Source organism: Balearica regulorum, chromosome 9 (genome assembly GCF_011004875.1).
Source record: "Balearica regulorum gibbericeps isolate bBalReg1 chromosome 9, bBalReg1.pri, whole genome shotgun sequence".
NCBI classification, from domain to species: domain Eukaryota; kingdom Metazoa; phylum Chordata; class Aves; order Gruiformes; family Gruidae; genus Balearica; species Balearica regulorum.
Window position 1 is genome coordinate 4,888,784 of NC_046192.1, and position 18,059 is coordinate 4,906,842.

Here is an 18,059-nt window from a genome sequence, read left to right on the forward strand (position 1 = left end):
AAGGACACATCTTCCATGTGGGATATTTGTATGTGGGAAGAAGCCATTCTTCTCCCTCCCGCTTTCAGACAACTGGGATGGATTAAGAAGAAATTTTTTTCCTGATTATTGGGCAAATAATTAGGTTCAACCCTGTACACTCAAGTGATCCCTCTTGTACTTGTGATATCTCCTCAAATGGAACAGCTTTGATCTTCCTCTTCCAAAAGTCCACCCTCTGTTGGATTTAAATTGTCAGCTGACTGCAGTGAGCCATGTGATACTCTTTTGATAGCTTCTGAACCAAACATGGTCAAGGTGCTGTTTACTCGTTTCACTTATAGTCCCTTCCCTGCCTGGGCATGATGCCATCCACTGGATGATGTTTTACATCAGAAAGTTTTAATGTGCAGCTCACCATGGCACATGTTGTGAAGCTGAAAGATGACCTGGTACATCCCTTCATTTTCTGGTGTTAAGGGTAGACAGCATGAAGCGCCAGCTATTTCTCTGTGATTTCTGGTGATCTGCTCCCAAATAGTTTTACTCAAGTGTGTCTGGTTTGTTGTTGGGTTTTTTATGACATTTTGATATTTTTCCTTGACATCTTAAAACTGTACTCAGGCTGATTTGAATCTATGCCAAGTGCTTTCTTCTTTCTTAATAAGCTCTCCTCTTGATCTTCTTTTCCCAAGGCTTCCCAGAAAGCAAAAATTACAGGGGCCATCCTATCTTTCTTAAAATCCTTGGACTATTCTCTGTTGATCTTTGCTATTTAAATGTTTCACTCTTAAATATTTTTCCAAGGCTCTGCTGTCTGCTGAGAAGTGTCACTCCTTTCAGATTTCAAAAGTAGTTTATAAGACATGGGGATTTTATTTCATCAGCATTTATGTTCCATTTTAATTATCAATCACTGCCAAGAAAGCAGATTAACAGGCAGTTGAAGCTTAGTGTGCTTGCTGCCATCTCTTTCTCTGATCACTTCTTTGCCTGTCCTTTTCTCTGCATTTCTTGTTTACGCCCTCATGCAGCTTTTTTCTTCTCTAGTTTTTCTCTCCTGGTCTTCTTTCCCAGAAGTTGCACATTTTAGAGTTTGCTTTCAAGGGCTTCTGCTGTAGTGAGAGCAGTGAAGAGACAAGAGCGTCCGTGCCCGCCTGTATCACACAGCTTTTTTACGGGAACTGCTCGGTTCCTGGCTCTGGGTGCCTGTACTGTGGGCTGCACAAGGGAAAGAGAGCACCTGTCAAGGAGCTCAGCTCTCTTTCTTCATCTCCTTGGGTGGACTGGTCTTGGCAGTGAGAACGATTTAGGTAACGTCCCTCAGGATTCAGGGATGGACTAGATGGCTTCTCAAGGTCTGTTTGAACCCTGCTTGTCCTGATAGGCACAGAGAATGCCCAGGGTAGGTATGAGCCAAGGTACTTAACATGCCTTTTCCTTTCCTTCCGTCTCCTCTTTCCTTCTCCAAGTTCTGTGATGTCGCTCAGGCTGGGAATTGCATCCTCAAAAAATGTTTCTTTTCTGAGCTATTTAAATAAGTACTGCTATTGCTGTGTTTTATGTTCTCACAACATTTACAAGATAGAAGCATTGGACTTTTTTTCTTAAGGTTCTCCAATATCGACCCCTAGTCCATCTCCGCTACCTCGTACCCCAACCTCCACTCCGGTGCACATGAAGCAAGGCTCTGCTAGTTCAGTCATTAATAATCCGTATATTATTGTGGACAAGCCTGGACAGATGGTTGGAGCAGCAGCCACAAGCACAGGTGTGTAGTGTGATCACAGAAGGCAGTGGCTTAGTTTTACCCATTCAAATTTTTTCTCCCTTTTAAAATGGTTAGTATAATAACAACATTTCAGCTTGCAAAGATGGAAAAGTACTCAGCAAAGAAAGAGGGGGGTATTTTTGGTTTGCACAACTGGCTGGTGTAACATGGTTAACAGTATCTAAGACTTTAATGAAACCACCTTTAGAAAACAGCATATAGCGTAAGGCCAAATTGAATTCACAGATACCTCTTCAAAGAGAGCCTGCAGGCAAAAAGGGAAGAGGAGAAAGCAGTGTAGACTGTGGTGCAGAGATTTAAACAGAAGCGGTGCACAGGTGGTTGGGTAAGGACTGTATTGCAGATAAAGGCAAAAGGCATGGAGAGCTTGCGATGACTTGCAGATCAGTCTTTAGTTCCAGTGTATGGTGCTCTAGATGTGTTGAAGTGATTGAGTAGACCCAGGTTACCAGGATAACAGCCATGTTAGCTTCTGTTATGGCTCTCAACTTCTAGCTGGTCTGATTTCAGCTGGTTTGGATTCCTCTAACTGGATTCCCTCCGTGGTTCAGTGGTGACGTAAGCCTAGGGTCAGGGGGAGGACTGAACTGCAGGAGGTGGGTGATGGGTACGGGAGTCAATTGGTAATCTTTGCGTCAGGGCTGGAGGGGAGGTCACTCAGAAGTAATTTATTTGTTGTGGTTTGTGGCCAGGAACTGCTGTCTATTTAAAAATATACTTGTTTGTGTATTTGTGTGCGCTTGCCAGCCTCTTAGAAGGATGCTTAGAGCCATGTGGTGAACTACAGCATCCATGTAACACACAAACCATTCACTGGGCATGGTTGGAAAGTGCAATTTTATCTGATGGAACACAGCTGTCATGTTCATTTTAACTTCATCACAGAGGGAATTGGTAGGAGGAGCATAGTCATAGCTGTGTGTTTTGGGGCTTTCTTGGTAACACTGAAGCTGTTTCACCAGTGGAGGGTGTGTGGGTTTTGGTTGGGGGTTTTCTGCCTTTTTTTCTCTTCTGTTTCTCCTTTACCTCCAGCCTGACTGTCTACTGTGCATCTGTGGTTTGTCATGGTTTGGGTAGCTTTTGTGTTCTCCTAGTAGAGATCTGTACATGAAGGATAGGATCTGTAGATGCACCAGGTGGTTTGGACATACAAGTCTTAATGCCGCTAAAGGTGCGGCGTCCCACCACATTAGTGGGATGTAAGTACAGACTGGCCTGGAAGAAGCTGCCTCTCCCTCCTCTGCGCTCCTGCCGCTTCCCCTGTGTCCTGCACGAGTCAGATCAGATCAGTGAGAGGGCAGAAGATTAATACCATCCCTTCCCCAAATTGAGTTTTGTCAGATAGCCTCATCACCAGACACCCCCGTATGAGAGAGTAAGAGAGAACGTGGAACTGGCTTTTTGACAACAGCAGCCTGGCTGGATTGAGCGTAATGTGATATTACAGACAAAGTCACAGATCATATTTGAAAAGAGGGGCGAGATCTGAAACTTTGTGCTCTGTGAAAACCAGCCTTCCCAAACCCCATTATTGTGAGAAATGGCTGCTCATTTACTTTTAAATGTAAGTGCAGATTGTAGTACAACTGTATGAGAGACTATTACTGTGTTTTCATGTGTGTAATCCAGGGCTTTGGCATCTCTTAAACAGATGAAACTAACAAACCAAACCAACAGCAGGTACAAAACTGCTGCTGAGCAACTGTGGTTTACGTGCTCTGATAGTGCAGGGTAAGTTTACCACTGAACCCCCATCCATCTCGGGGTCAGGAGAGTGCTGTGGCACGTGTGTGTACGATGATTTTGCAAGAGCAGACTTCCACAGACAGAGAAGCCTATGTCTTTGTTCCCTATTTTTGTTTCTTCCTTTTCCCTACCTCACTGTCCCTTCCTCATGTTACTCCTCCCTTTTGTCTCCCTCCTTTTCCTTCCCACTCCAGGCTTCTCCAAGCCTTCCCCGTGACAGTGTCCGAGGCTAGCGTAGGTACAGAGGGTTTCTGGGCAGGGGAGAGCATTACATCTGCAGCAGCAAGTTCTGACTGGTGGCTCATTTACTGTCATAATTTCACATAGTCACACCTGTAGCTGATATCCTCGGTGTCCCAGGAAGGTGCCCGACCATTTGCTTGCAGCAAACAGAGCTCTGAGTGGAGAGTACCTTCTCTGGGGGTGGATTCTGCAGGTGGAAATTCACTAGTGGATTTGTTTTGTGCTCACGCTTACTCCCACTGATGTACTCATGGAGAATATAGAGTTGAAATGAAATGCCGTGTTTCTTGTTAGAAGAGGTTTCATGCGTTCAGCGGCATTGCTCCCAGTCCCTCACTTGACATTTGCTTTATTTCCTGATACGCAGGGAGCCCAACCAGCAAACTGGCCAGTGTTTGTCAGGCCTCTCACGGAACTGGATCTCCTGTATCAAAGACCCATGGGAGCAGTTTTGTCACCTCAGTTGTGAAGGTAATGTTCTCAGGAGATGTGTACTTTCTATTTAAAATTCAACTTCCTATTAAATAGGGCTTTTTAGCATTACAAATTCTGCATTTCAGGCAAGTTCTTTTGGTTGTCATTTTGTATGAAGGTTGACTGTGTCTAACAGATGCAGCCATATGAGAACACGGTGGTTATACAAGATGATAGTGTCACTTTGTGCAGCTCTAATTAGACTTGCCTACGCCTCTGTTAAAGGCGCTGCTCTTTTGCTTTTCTAGAAGGAAATGCATGGAGGGCATAGCTCTCAAAGTGTCTTATCTTTCAGAAGAGCTCTTCTGTAGCTGACTTTGATCTTTCTCACTTTGTTAGTGACAGTATGTGATTAAACCAGAGGTGCCTACCTCAAAACCTTCACTCTGTTCGTTATTTTTGTACAGCAGCTGCTCCTAGCAGCCTGAAAATAGCTCATTTAGTGGTTTTACAACTGCCTGCACTTAGAAAAATATTTGTGTAAACAGTGGAGTAACCAAATGTGTAAACAAACAGTCATAAAAGAGGGTTCGTGCTTCTGATCTGCAAAGCCCAAAAGGTACGGAGCTGAGCTGTCTCACATAAAATCTCTCCCACATCTTGTGCTAGGAAGGATATTTCTGGCAGGCAAGTGGTGTCAGTGAGGCTCTTGCTGAAAGCAGCTGGTGGGTGTGCTGCTGAAAACAAGAGTGTTTCCCTGTCTCCAAGTTACAAGAATATTAATTCTGGATATGGTGCAGGGAGGAAATTTGCCAGTCAGTCTTCAGAAAGCAAATCACTTTACATTTGGAACTGAAATGCTTCCTATGCCTTTTAGGGAAAAAGTGTTGAAGATTGTTGTCTGAAGCAATTAGCTTGGAGTGGCATTTTAAGTGTCAGGTGTGCAGCTAGCTATTCCGCTTTTAAGAGCCTGTCTGCTCAGATGGATTTCACTTAACTATGTTGAGAACCATTCATTACTCTTTATTTTTTACTGATCTGGGACAGTTCTTTCTGAAAGGTTTTCAATGACTCAAAGTAAGCACATGTCAGTAGTAACAATTGAAGTCTATATTTTCAGGGCAAAGGTAAAACCTGAAGTTTTTTTTTAAAAAATATAAAAATCATAGCTCTGTAAACAGAAATGTATTTTGGTTGGTGGAAAAGCTGTAATTTTATGGTTTCTTTAAAGATGAGGGAGTGTCTGGTAGTTCAGTATGATGTTACAGATTGTGTTTAACTCATCGCTTTCTATCTCTTCACTATGTGCTAGTTTTCTCTGTAATTTTTTTAATGACTTAAGGCTGTGTTTCCTCTGCCACTTTAGAATGACTGATATGCAGGCTGCTGTCGAGAGGACTGGTTATGCCTCTAGCCTTGTCTTCATACCTCCCCCTATTTGCTACCAGTCATACCGTGATGTGGTGAACCTGAGCAAACAACCAACCTGGTTGAAAACAAATCTATTTTCAGCCATATGCGTCAGTACAAGGAAGGCAGCAGGAGTATTAGGTTAGAGTCTGATGGCTTGTTTTTTGGTCACTATCTAACCCGAGGATGGGCCAAGTGATTGTGAAATCATAGCTTTGGAGTTCACGTGGATTGTAAAAGAGTACTTATTATTTTACTTAAACAAAACAGAACCATAGCAATCTTTTCAAATGTATTTGACTTCTCTACCAGCCTCAGATCCAGGAGTTCCAGGCACATGATTTTGCAGGTGTGGAAATGGTTTTTTACTCCATTTAGTTAGGTTGCTTCACTGTTTCTGCTAGATGGTGAATTCTGCCTAGAAAAACTGCGTAATCAGGTCTTTCTAGTTACAGGAGAAAAAAAATTCATCTGAGAGAATTTTGCCTGCAGACTGCAATTGAACATTATTTTTTTCCTTCCATAACTTGTTTCGTCTTAGGTTGTATTCTCTTGGAGATTGTGTATAGAGTCACAGAACAGTTGAGGTTGGCAGGGGCCTCTGGAGATGGTCCAGTCTCACTCGCCTGCTCAAAGTAGGGTGAACTAGAGCAAGTTGCTCGGGAATGTGTCCAGTCGGATTTTGAAGGATGGAGAGTCCACAGCCCCTCTGGGTAACCTGTTCCAGTGTTTGTTCACTATTAAATTTAAAAAAATAAATCTTATAGTTAAACAGAATTTCACGTGTTTCAGTTTGTGCCCATTGACTCTTGTCCTTTCATTGGCTACTATTGTGCATTGTCTGGCTTGATCTTCTTTAGACCTTCCCATCAGGTGTTTATACACACTGATAAAATGCACCCTCAAGCTACTTGAATTTTATGGCTCTGAAATGCTTTGAGTAGAAAGCTGGGGGGGAGGAACATGAGTTGATTTCTTTCACTTGTATGTGATATGGTAAGAAAAGGTTCCTGCTGTAACTTTACAAATAAAACTTGCTTTATAGGTTGTATTAAGTATCTTACACTCCCTTTACTCTGTGTTGACTGATTTTGGAAATGGCTTATTTGTACAGGTAATTCAGGACTGCCCAGATGGCCCACGCTACCCTTCATTAGCAGTCACTTGTTTTCTTTCTTATATTGGATGTTTCACCAATTTTTGCGCCATGTCTTTCTGTTTGCAGCAGGAGGATGCTCTGTTTGCCACCATGCCACCCCTTTGTCCCATCGGGAGTCATTCCAAGGTGCAAAGCCCTAAATCAGTCACTGGAGGACTCGGAGCTTTTACGAAGGTATTCCTCTCTGCTTTTGCGCTCGGACAAGGAGCCCAGTAATGCCATTTCATGCTGTTGTATTGAGGCTGATCTTTTTAAAGCTATTTTGTAGTGGAATACAGCAAAAGTAAACTGTAGTAGGTGTATCAAGAGCTGCTTAAAAAATGCTGGTGATTTCTGAACGTCAGATGTTGCCACTTGTGAGTACATTTCCTTAAATGTTACCATATAGAATTTAAAGTTGTTTCTGGCAATATTAGGCGATCCAAGTAAAACGTGGAAGAATGCTTCCTACCAGTTACAGTACGTACCTACAGCAATCTAATGTAAAAAAAAACCCAGCCTTTCTTGAGTCACTGATCTTAGCGATTAGATTCAGGGCCTGTCGCAGAGAAACGTAAAACATAGACGCAAGAGAATGATGTTAGCTATAATAATTTACAGTATCTATAGCTATAATACCAGATGTAATTTTGCAGGATAGAAAGGAACCCTGAGGTTTAGAACGTGTTCTGAGCAGGAAGGTACTTAGAAATTTGAAACCTTAAAGTGTTCTGGCTCCTTTCTGAGATGCAGGGCCTGAAGAAGTCAGGTCTGGCCAAGTCCATGTTAGTATGACTTGTAGTTGGAATATTAATTTCTGAGCACCTCTCAAATCTGGAATACTTTGTAAATACCGACACCTCCCTCACATGCTTTGTGTTGGGAGTAGCCTTCGTCTTGGAGCCGAGTTAGAGAGGCCGCCTGGTGCTGTGTAAGAACCACCTCTGAATTTACTGACTGTTGCCTGACCTTTCTGGCAGACAGACTGTTCCAGAAATGATCCCCAGTGATTTAAGGTGTTTACTGTTGTTATTTATTTTTTCTTCCTGTTTAAAAGGTGATAATAAAGCAGGAGCCTGGAGAGCTGCCCCAGCAACCCCAACTACCGGTGACAGGGACAAGCACGCAAACCTCTGTGCAGCAATATGTCACTGTAAAAGGGAGCCACATGTTAGCCTTGTCACCGCAGAAGCCGGTCGTGAGCACAGGCGAGGGGACAGTGCAGTCTAAGGTATGAGACACTTGAGCATCTTTGGTGTGGTGTAAGGTGGCTTTCTTGTGGTTTCATTGCAACACCTTGTGCTTCTCTCAAGGGTGTAGGGTCGCTTCTGTCTCAGACACAGGCAGCAGCACCGTGGGTAGCTAGTTTCTCCATGTGCACGGAGAGGCTCGTACCATGCTTACCCACAGTCCCTGAGAAGGGGAGTACACGTTTGCATTTTGTTGTGTGCAGGGAACATCTCCCACCTCTCTCTAAGCCATTGCAACAGCGGGGTGGGGGTGGTATTGAACTGGAGCCTGCCAACCCAGAAGGTTGGCTGCCATCATCGGCTCTTGCTGAAACTTATCCAAGTCTTTCTGTAAGAGGAGGCATATTCTTTCTTTGGACTGCAGGCCTGCAATGAAAAAGAACAGGACAAATAGGAAGTGGGGTGGAGGCTGAGCCAGAACTAGCATGGAGTGGGAGCAGTCCTACTTGAGTGGCAGTTCAAGTGTTTTATTGTAGGAGTCTGTGCCAATGCAGTGCTGCTATGACAGGAGTGACGCAGCTTCTGAGAAGGCATGATAACTGTGCAGTGACGAGATGATGGATGTGTCAGAAATTGTCTCCGTTCTTGCCTGTTTCCATTGTGGATAGAGTTAAATCATGTGCCAAGCACAAGAGACTACATAGGGACCTTTCACTTTTGCATAAGTAAATATATATTTGCATTCGCAACAGTTCATTGTCCTTTTTACTGCCTTTGCCTGTTGGAGCAGGTATGCAAACTCCTGTTTGCCTGCAGTTATTGTCAACATGTAAAATTGAAGCATTTTGTGGATTCTGCTTTGAGGCCATAGTTTTCCCAGGGAGTCTGTTCCCACGAATGTGTTGAAACTAAATTTCTGGATCTCTGTGCTTTGCCAAGGCAAGCTTTATCTTCAGCTGTAATTAAGCCATTGCTTATATATCAGAAAAAAATGGAAGTGCCCTGTAATTTGAATGCACTTAATCTTTTGTGGGTGCTCTGAAATCCCGGTTGTGTTTACTAGTTTATCTTTTATACTTGGGATTGGCCTCTTGCCAATTTAATTTTGTTTCCAAATGAATAGCTTTTATACGTGACTAGACATGTATAAAGTGTCCTGAAATGTCTAGAGGTGGAGGAAGTGTACCAGCTAGAATTCACACACTTGCTCTTGCCAGCAGCACATCATCCAATATTTATTTATTGCAGGTTGTTGGCGTTCCAGTTGGTTCTGCTTTACAGTCGACAGTGAAACAAGCGGTGGCTATCAGTGGTGGGCAGATACTTGTGGCAAAATCTAGCTCTTCAGTAGCAAAGGCTGTTGGTCCGAAACAGGTTGTGACTCAAGGTGTAGCCAAAGCCATCGTGAGTGGAGGTGGAGGGACAATTGTTGCTCAGCCTGTGCAGACCATAACAAAGGCGCAAGTCTCTTCCACAGGTGCTCAGAAAACTACATCTCAAGGCTCAGGTAGAGTCATTTTATACCTTGTTAATAGCTCATGATGGGTAGACTTTGGGACTCTCTAATGATTTCTTCAACTGCAAAATAACTATGTGTGATTGAAAAACTTCAAAATGAGTAGAGGGATCTGTAGGGAAATTCTGGCTGACTGAGATTAGTAATAAAGAAAATGTTAACTCGTTATCTGTAAGGGGGAAGAGGGAGCACAGGTACTTTAAAACATGCAGTCTTCTGTGAGCAGGTATCAGACAGGTAGGCTGGGGAATGTGCTAGAGACCTGGTAGACTTTCATGGAGCCAGGTCTCACATTTTTGCCCAGCATTGTGGTTCTTAGATGCTCTAAGGGTCCCACATAAATCCAACCAACAGGAGCCAAACTGTCTTCATTGCATCTTTACATCTTCCCTTGTGCTTATGGTTATGGGAGTGCAGAAGCTGCCTGCTTCTGCACACAGCTGGCTTCAGCTGAGCACATTACCTCAGGCTCTGGACTGTTTGAAAGGTGTTGCGTGGCCTCTGGGCTTCAGTAAGCCTGTAGACCCCGTGGCTGTGCTGCTTTGGCCTGTAGCCATGAGTGGTGCTGCACACAGAGAGATTTTTTTTTTTTTTCCCCCCAGACCTATTCAAAAAAGTGTCTGTGCATCACTGGTAGAGTTAATCTGCAGTTAGGCCAGCTAAGCATGGATTATCAAAGGCTAGCTGCATGTCACTCCTAGTACTTTCATCCTGTGCGGATTTCAGTGCGTGCTACCTTATGCAAACAGTAGTTTTATTTCTTGATATTCTTCCTTTCTAGTGATGGCCACCCTGCAATTACCAGCCACCAACCTGGCAAACTTGGCAAACTTACCACCAGGCACCAAACTGTACCTCACCACCAACAGCAAGAATCCTTCTGGGAAAGGAAAACTGCTTCTGATACCCCAAGGAGCCATACTACGAGCCACAAATAATGCTAGTTAGTCTTGCAGGGAAATCTAATGAGTTAAATAATGTAATCACTGCATAATTAATACATTTAGCATTTTTGCTATAAAGCATCCTGGTACTGTGGAAGTCAGTAATGGGATGGGGTTTCTTTATTCACACCACCACAGTGTGTGGTGCTTTTTAAGACTGAGATCTCACGAGTGTCTTCTGATTTAGATGAAACTGCTTTTCATGCAGTGCTCTCTCTGTCTGTCTGTGCAGAAAGCAGACAGTGTAATTTTCCTCAAAAATAGGTGAAGGGTTGTCTTTAATTTTTTGTTGTGATCTGTAGGAAGAGACAACTGCATTTTCATGATGTAGAACTGGGATGGATTTGATTGCAGTTGTGAAAGCTATTAATAAGTAATGGAATGCCACTCTGGAGAAACTAGAAACATAAGAAACTAACTTTGAAAAGGACAAGATGCTCTATCTGGAATGAGAGAAAGAAATAATTTTGAATTTTGACACAAGGTTTGGCCCCAAGCTGTTGAGACCAGCAGAAACACTTTGTTGTTAATGAGCTTGTGAGTCAAACTTACTGTGAAATACCTGGAGAAAAATATTGCTAAAATAGTTCCGATGGGCAATACTGTGTTTATAGTGTGCTGTTGCTGTAGGGAAAGAATACTGCCAGTTTTGAACGGTGTGGATGAAGACTTTTGTCATGAGCCTTCTCCATAAAGTTCATTTTGAGGCTGGGGGTTGGGGTGGGAGATGGATTGAGTGTAAACCTTTTGCTCCCAGTTCTAATACTGACAGTGTGGAAGAGGTATTATTCAGCTTACTATATAAGCCTGTAAATACCAGCAACGTGGCAATAGAGTACGTGTCACTTAAAATGTAGATATTCTTGGTGAAGGCATTTTTGGGCTGCAGAACTTTTGATGGGAGCCCCATTGCTTGAGATTGAGAGGCAGCTGCGGCAGTCCATCCCTGACAAGGAAATAATCTCACAGGCTTTGAGGAAGAGCAAATAGTTGTGATTTTTGTGACAGAGCCATAAGTATTTTTACCCTTGTTTCTTAATGAGAGACTGCAAAAAAGTTGGTGTCCCGGCTGTTCTTTCTGAGGGCAGAGCAGTATCAAAGTGTCACTGCAAATTACCACTGCTTGGTATCCATGATCTAATACTCTGTTAACAAGGTTGCATTGGAACAGCCAACAAAAGTAAAATTAAGAAACCGGTGGGATTCAGAATGTTTCTAGGGCTTTTGCTGCAGATTTATAACCTGCAAGAGACTGATGAAAAGACTGTTCATCTGTTGGGCAGCATCCTCTTTTGACAGAAAATTCAAAACAGCCTGAAATGAGCTTTGCTTGCCCACCAGTCCTGCTTATTTCCCCCATGGCCTGTTTCGTTCATGGCGTTTGCTGAGCTATAAGAAAGCACAGCAGCACATCTGAACTGTGCTGCACTGGGTAATAATATTATTCAGCTACAAAACATGTGGCAGCAAGCATCTTGCAAAGTGTTTTCAATTACTTGTATATACAGGGATGCTTTTGCAGCTGACAGTGTCTGGTTTACCAAAGGGTCAAGCCTTTTCTTCTGGTTACAGGTCTCCAATCTGGTTCTTCTACGAATAGTGGAGGAGGAGGAGGAGGAGGAGGAGCAACTCAAAGCACAAGCAGCAGTAACTTGTCACAGCACCTCACCTATACATCCTACATCCTGAAGCAGACACCCCAGGTTAGTGGTGTGGGCACCTTGAATGCAGCAGATCGACATTTTGGGCAGCAGCGGTACTATGTGGATGTCCTGTGGTTCTGTAGTACATGGAACATTCTTGGACTGTGGGATCTAGAGCCTCTTTAACAATCCTTGCCTCTCCCCTCTGCCAGGCACCTGCTTTACCACTTGCTTTACATCTCTGCCCCTCACCGTCCCTTGCAGGGTGGTACCCTCATGGCTTCTTGTGGGCTGAGAAAGCCGCACTGAGTAAGACCAGGGCAAGCAGTGGGTGGAGAAGAGACAGAGTCTCCAAAGGGTCTCCAAAACAAGATAGGTGATAGGACAGAGATGAAGAGTTATCTTAACACAGTAGGATGTATAAGAGTTGGAGGAAAGCAGTAGAGATAGGAGAATAAAGGAAGAATGGGGTAACAAGAACCTTAGGATGTTCAACAAAGACAAATGTAAGGTCTTGCACCTGGGAAAACAATCCAGGAGTGCAGCACAGGCTGGGATCTACCCAGCTGGTGAGCAGCTCTGTGGAAAGGGGCCTGGGGGTCCTGGTGGACAAGTAGCTCAATATGAGTAAACAGTGTGCTGCTGTGGCAAAACAAGCCAACGGGATGCTGGGTGTTCCCCAACATTGGACATTTTTAAGATTCAGCTGGACAGGGTGCTGGGCCATCTTGCCTAGATGATGCTTTTGCCAAGAAAGGTTGGACCAGATGATCCTTGAGGTACCTTCCAACCTGGTATTCTATGATTATTGGAGGGAGACGGCAAGGCTGAGTAAGGAAGAAAAATGAGAAAACAGAAGATTGTGTGAAGGGGTCCATGTGTGGTAGTGGGTGAGTGAAGCCTCTGAGGGGTAGCAGCTGAACATTGATGAGAAACTGGAAGGGTGGCAAGGTCTCAGGTGGTAGGTTATTGGAGTGCACACCTCCAGTTGTTGCTCTGATTTCTGTATGCTGAGATCTGAATATATAGCCTTTGGGGGGGAGTACATACATTTTGAAGTGACAAGGTGACAGAATATCTTGATTTCTCTTTTTTTCCTCTTTTCTTTTTTTTCCTTTTTTTTCCTTTTTTTTTTTTTTTCCGTAGCCCAGCAGTAGCCTCTCCAATCTTGCACGCTAAGCAGCATTTGTCACAAAGGATAAACTTAAAGAGCATAAAATGTGTTAAATTGTAGTGGATGCCTCTGACAAGGCAGGAAACCAGCTGTGGCTTTTTCACCCCTTCCCTTGCATCAGAAAGTGGTGTTCTGCACCAAGAAGAGAAGGCTGTGTCCAGCTCTTAGTGCAGAAGCACTGCAATTAACAGTGCCATCTTTTAGCAGATGAAACGTTGTTCTTGCGTTACAGCTACAGGCTTGTGTCCTGTATTGACGCTCCTAGATTTCTGATGACTTTGTGTTTCAAAGTGCTAACCTCCCTAACTTATTTCTGGAGCAGGGTACCTTTCTGGTTGGCCAGCCTTCTCCTCAGAGTTCTGGGAAGCAGCTGACTCCAACTTCAGTTGTTCAGAGCAATGTAGGAGTTGGAGCATCTTCCACACAAGGACAAGCGCTAAAAGTGATAACTGGACAGAAAACAGCTCTATTTACACAGGTAATGTGCAAACGATGTGTTTCTCTCTTGCCGGTCAGCATTTTGTCAGATAAAGTATAGGAACCACAGTCACATATTATGAAAGCTTTTCCTTTTGGAGTTGTTTTGGGGGTTTTTTTGTACAGTTATGATGCTGGCTGTACTATAAGGAAAGCACATGAAGGCTTACTTTCGTATGCAGATACTGGACTGCAGTTTTCCAGCTTTATTTCTGTTGTCGAAGTGCGTAAGCTTGGGTTGCTAGTTTGTAAATATGCTCTGGGATTTCTTAGTGAAATGGGGTTAGAGAAGTGAATACAGTCAGGTGCAAAAACGTGCTTAAATATTTGAAACTTAGAAATGGGTTACAGGCTAAAGCAACTTAAAGCTCTTAAAAAAAATTCCGATTTTGTTATCCCTCAAAGGTCCTTCTTTTAAAAATGACCAAGTGGTCCCTATGGAATTCAAATTCCCCAAGAGTACTTGTAATTGATCATCGAAAATTCAAGATTGATAGGCATGTTTTTGCAAAGTCAACAGTTTGATAAAGTTAATTTCTGAGGTGATCATTTTGTTCTGGCTATTATTGCCACAATTTGCCTTTTTCAAAAGTTTTTTGAAAATATTTTTCAGTGGTATAAAAAGCATTTGTCTTGTTTGTTTTGTTGTTGTGTTGGATTTTTTAAGCAATTTTAAAAAAAAATCCAAACAAAACCATCTTCTTCCTTATACTGAACTCTTTTGAAAGGCTGCACCCAGTGGACAGACATCGCTGATGAAAATATCAGATGGGTCTATAAAATCAGTGCCTGCCTCATCCCAGCTCTCCAAACCTGGCACCACTGTGCTGAGAGTATCAGGAGGTGTTATCACCACGGCTGCTGCTCCTGCTATGGCCCTTCCCACAAACGGGGTGGCCCAGGTGAGAAACAACTTTGCTAATATTCTGTAGTATATATATAATATATTATATATAATATATATTATATATTTTTTATATATAATCTGTAATATATAATTAATATATATAATCTGTAATATATATATTCTGTATTCTATATAATATAATACATTCTGTTATATTCTGTAACCCACTTTTGCACTCTAGTGGGTTTTTTTCCCCCTATTGGTATTCTTCTTTTCAGTCAGCTTTGTTGGTGGGTCTGCTCTTATTTGTGTTCCAGCACAGTGCATCTACTCTTTTTCTGTTGTCTTGTTTGCTGTTTGGCACAAAGTAATATCTGTGAAGAAACAAGGGGAGAGGAGAAACTAAAACTTGGATTTTCTTGCTTTTAATGTTGTTAAAATTCAGGTAGGCAGGAAAGGCTTTATCTGAAACGGTTTTTGCAATCATACGGATCAGATTTTTGGGCTACACAGCCTTGAAGCACCAAATCTGTCACTCCTTTCCACCCCGGGGAAGTCAGAACAGCACAGCCATGGAACGAGGTGCTTCAGCATAGAGTGAGGTTGGAAGTAAAACATTTGCGTTCCTCGAGTGAATACTCTTGTACATGGATGCAGCCATGTATGCGATTGATGCAGGTTTTGAACCTGGAGAGGACTTGGAGTTCACTGGGAGGGTTCCCCCAGCCTCGCTGCTTTTGCCTGTGGAGAGGCGAAGATTAAACAAGCGGAAAGTTGACGCCGCGCTACCCTCAGAGGGCTGAACGCTGGCATACACAGCATATATAGGTGAAGATGCTAAAATTTGTGTGAAATGCTACTTGCTGTTTTTATAGCTCTCGGTGAAACTGCAGAGATAGAAATTTTCCATCCAGCCTCTTTATCCCAAACTTTTTTCCCATTTCTCTGCCGATAACCTCTGGACTTCCGAGCAGCAGGGAAACATGAAACATTCCTGGGTCAAATTTCTCATCTGGAGGCCTAGCTGCTTGCTGTAGTTAAGCGACTTGGCTCCAGATACTATCAAAGCAGTTGTGGTAGCAGTTCCTGTGTGCAGTTTCACTTTGCTTGAAACAGCCTCTAGTCTATATGTACCATCACTGTATATGGGTTTTTGGGTATGTGCTTGAGAACCTCTTGTTTCTTAATGATGGTTAAATAGACATTTGCGTTTGCTACTTCTAGATACTCCCTTGTGCTTATTATCGAATCACCTGTGACATGAAAAGGAGTTTGTTATCCCTTTCTGCCTCTTTTATGCAGCAAATAGATAACGCAGGTTCCAGCTCATCATCTTCTGGAGCTCCTACAGCAAAGACATCTGGACAACAACACCAGATCTGTATAAGCCAGAGCCAGTCTACTTCATCAGTCGTGAATAAGACTGCTACTTCTACTGTTGTAAGTGTTGCTTCTCTGATGACTACACCAACGCCTGTGACTGGAAAAGCTGCAGTATCAGGTATTAAACTCCCTTCATGCCTTTCCTGTAGAAAGTTAGAATCCAGGTGTGCGTTCTTTGGATGACTTCACTGTAAATGGAAGAACATAGTGTTACCTGTGTTTGTGAATGTGTAAAAGTAAAGTCATGCTTTCTAAAGCATACCTTATTAGCATAACTTTTGGCTTAGCCAAAGAGATATGTAAATAATTTGGCATCCTATCATGAGTGCATTGACTGTATCTGTTACAAATAACAGTGTGTATTGCCCATTGGTGTCGGAGAGGGGTTTTAGTTTTCATGCCAGGTTCTTATTAGAAGATGCATTCTGCCTTTTGAAGAGCACTGTGTGCCACTGAATGCTGAAACTATCAAGGTATCAGCGATACTACAGACTTCATTAGTTTGTGAAAGTGAAACTCTGAAGTTGGAGAAGCTGCATGAGCAGAATTTGGCTTTGAGGCTTTGCATCTGCTCTGTTTGGCTTGGAAAGGAGAGAGATGTTGATTAGGGGGAACGGAAGGCTTTGAAGTCAAAATCCATTAAGTATAGTGAGGTAGATTGGATCTGGAATGCTTGAAGTTAATGAAGAAATAAGAAAGATGGACTGCCCTTATGTAGAGGGGAGTTTTCCTTATTTAGTTTTATTGTTCTTCGGTATCTTTTGTATCATGGAGACCAAATATAGCAGGTTTAATTTGAATATTATGGGTTAAAATTAGACATTTTCATTTTGACTCCTAATTTACCCGCTGTCATGTTCTGTTCATTTGAAGTGACTTCTTACTAAGTGGAAACAGAGTGCAAATACAGAAAAGAGAAAGTAAGTGACACTAAGCCCATCTGACAGTGTCTTTTTAAAGCAGGTCTTGTTTCCTACATACAGTCTTCCAAACTCCTCCTGTTTTCATCACTTTGTTTCACAGAGCTTGAAAGTAAATAACAGAGTCTGTTAAGACTGCCACAATTCTGCAATAAGCAGTTGAGTATTTTCCTCTTTGCCTACAAAGCAGCAAGGTTTATTTGGTAGGAAATACGATGTTCTAAATAATATTCAAATTAAGACTGCCATTTAGGTATGAGAATATAATCTAGATTTTAAATTATTTTTTTTTAGCCTGACGCACTGACTTCATCATGAATCCCAAAAGAAGCAGTTATTTTGATGTTTAAAAAAAAACCACCACAAAACAAACAAACCAAAGCAGTTAAAATTCTGGAGATTCATACTTTTAAAGGCAACGTCTCAAAAAGAATCTCAAAATTTCCCATTGTTTTGCAATGAACAGTGTCTCTCCGCCCATCAGGCTTAATAGGGTTAGTTTAAAATGTCCCTTTCTACTCTCCTTGTTGTTTGGGCTGTGCTCTCTTGACACATCTGTGCATCACATACTTGGGGCATTCCCCAAAGCACACTTTTAAACGATGCAGTTTCTCAAAGCATGGTAAACTGTTCTGGGAAGAGACTTGCAAAGCCGTGAGCATTTAGTTGCTTGCTGGAGACAGGCTCTATGCCAAGAGAGACCTTTGGTTCACCATTTAACATCCCCAGAAGAACTACTGGGAGGGGTCCGTGTATCAAAGGGAGCCAGCCACCACCGCGGAAGTTGGCCATCCTGGGGCTGTGTGTTTGAGAAGGCTGGAGGTGGAAGAAAAGGTTTTGCCAAGGTGTTGCACAGTCAGCTTTTTAATTCTAAAAAGATGGGCTTTTATTTAAATGAGTCTTAAACAGACTAAAATGTTTAAAAAATGAATTGGTGATACTAGGTTAGCCTTCTTGCCTGGTGGTGAAAGCCTAACTGACCAGTGCTATGCATCTTCCAAACCAAAAGATACCTTCACCAGACCTTGCATGTCTAGTACTTGGGAAGGCAGTTATGTTTTTCACACAAGAATAATAGACCAAAATGGAAACTTTATCTTGATACAAATTGTGAGTATAAAATTACTGTCGTGAAACTAAGAAATATACTGTTGGCAGTGTTCTAAAATAGAAGCCTAACAAATTTCCACAATCTGAATAAAAGCTAGCTGTAGATTGAAGACAATTATATTGGAAGTAGCCC

General features: G+C 42.5%; 1 protein-coding gene across 11 annotated transcripts in view; it reads left to right on the forward strand.

Annotated features, from left to right (window-relative positions):
- YEATS2 (YEATS domain containing 2) overlaps nt 1-18,059 on the forward strand; it is a 47,970-nt gene that overhangs the window by 17,890 nt on the left and 12,021 nt on the right. For 6 of the 11 annotated variants that reach the window (XR_012836722.1, XR_012836721.1, XM_075760879.1 and 3 more), the window contains 10 exons: nt 1,592-1,750; nt 4,128-4,231; nt 6,810-6,917; nt 7,780-7,953; nt 9,161-9,419; nt 10,210-10,371; nt 11,945-12,075; nt 13,512-13,667; nt 14,395-14,568; nt 15,816-16,014. Coding sequence is in view for 9 of the 11 variants with exons in the window: in XM_075760879.1 (XP_075616994.1) it covers nt 1,592-1,750; nt 4,128-4,231; nt 6,810-6,917; nt 7,780-7,953; nt 9,161-9,419; nt 10,210-10,371; nt 11,945-12,075; nt 13,512-13,667; nt 14,395-14,568; nt 15,816-16,014 (1,626 nt within the window). In the remaining 2 variants the exon portion in view is untranslated. The remainder of the gene's footprint in view (nt 1-1,591; nt 1,751-4,127; nt 4,232-6,809; nt 6,918-7,779; nt 7,954-9,160; nt 9,420-10,209; nt 10,372-11,944; nt 12,076-13,511; nt 13,668-14,394; nt 14,569-15,815; nt 16,015-18,059) is intronic. The other 5 variants (XM_075760883.1, XM_075760886.1, XM_075760882.1 and 2 more) reach the window with 3 other exon arrangements.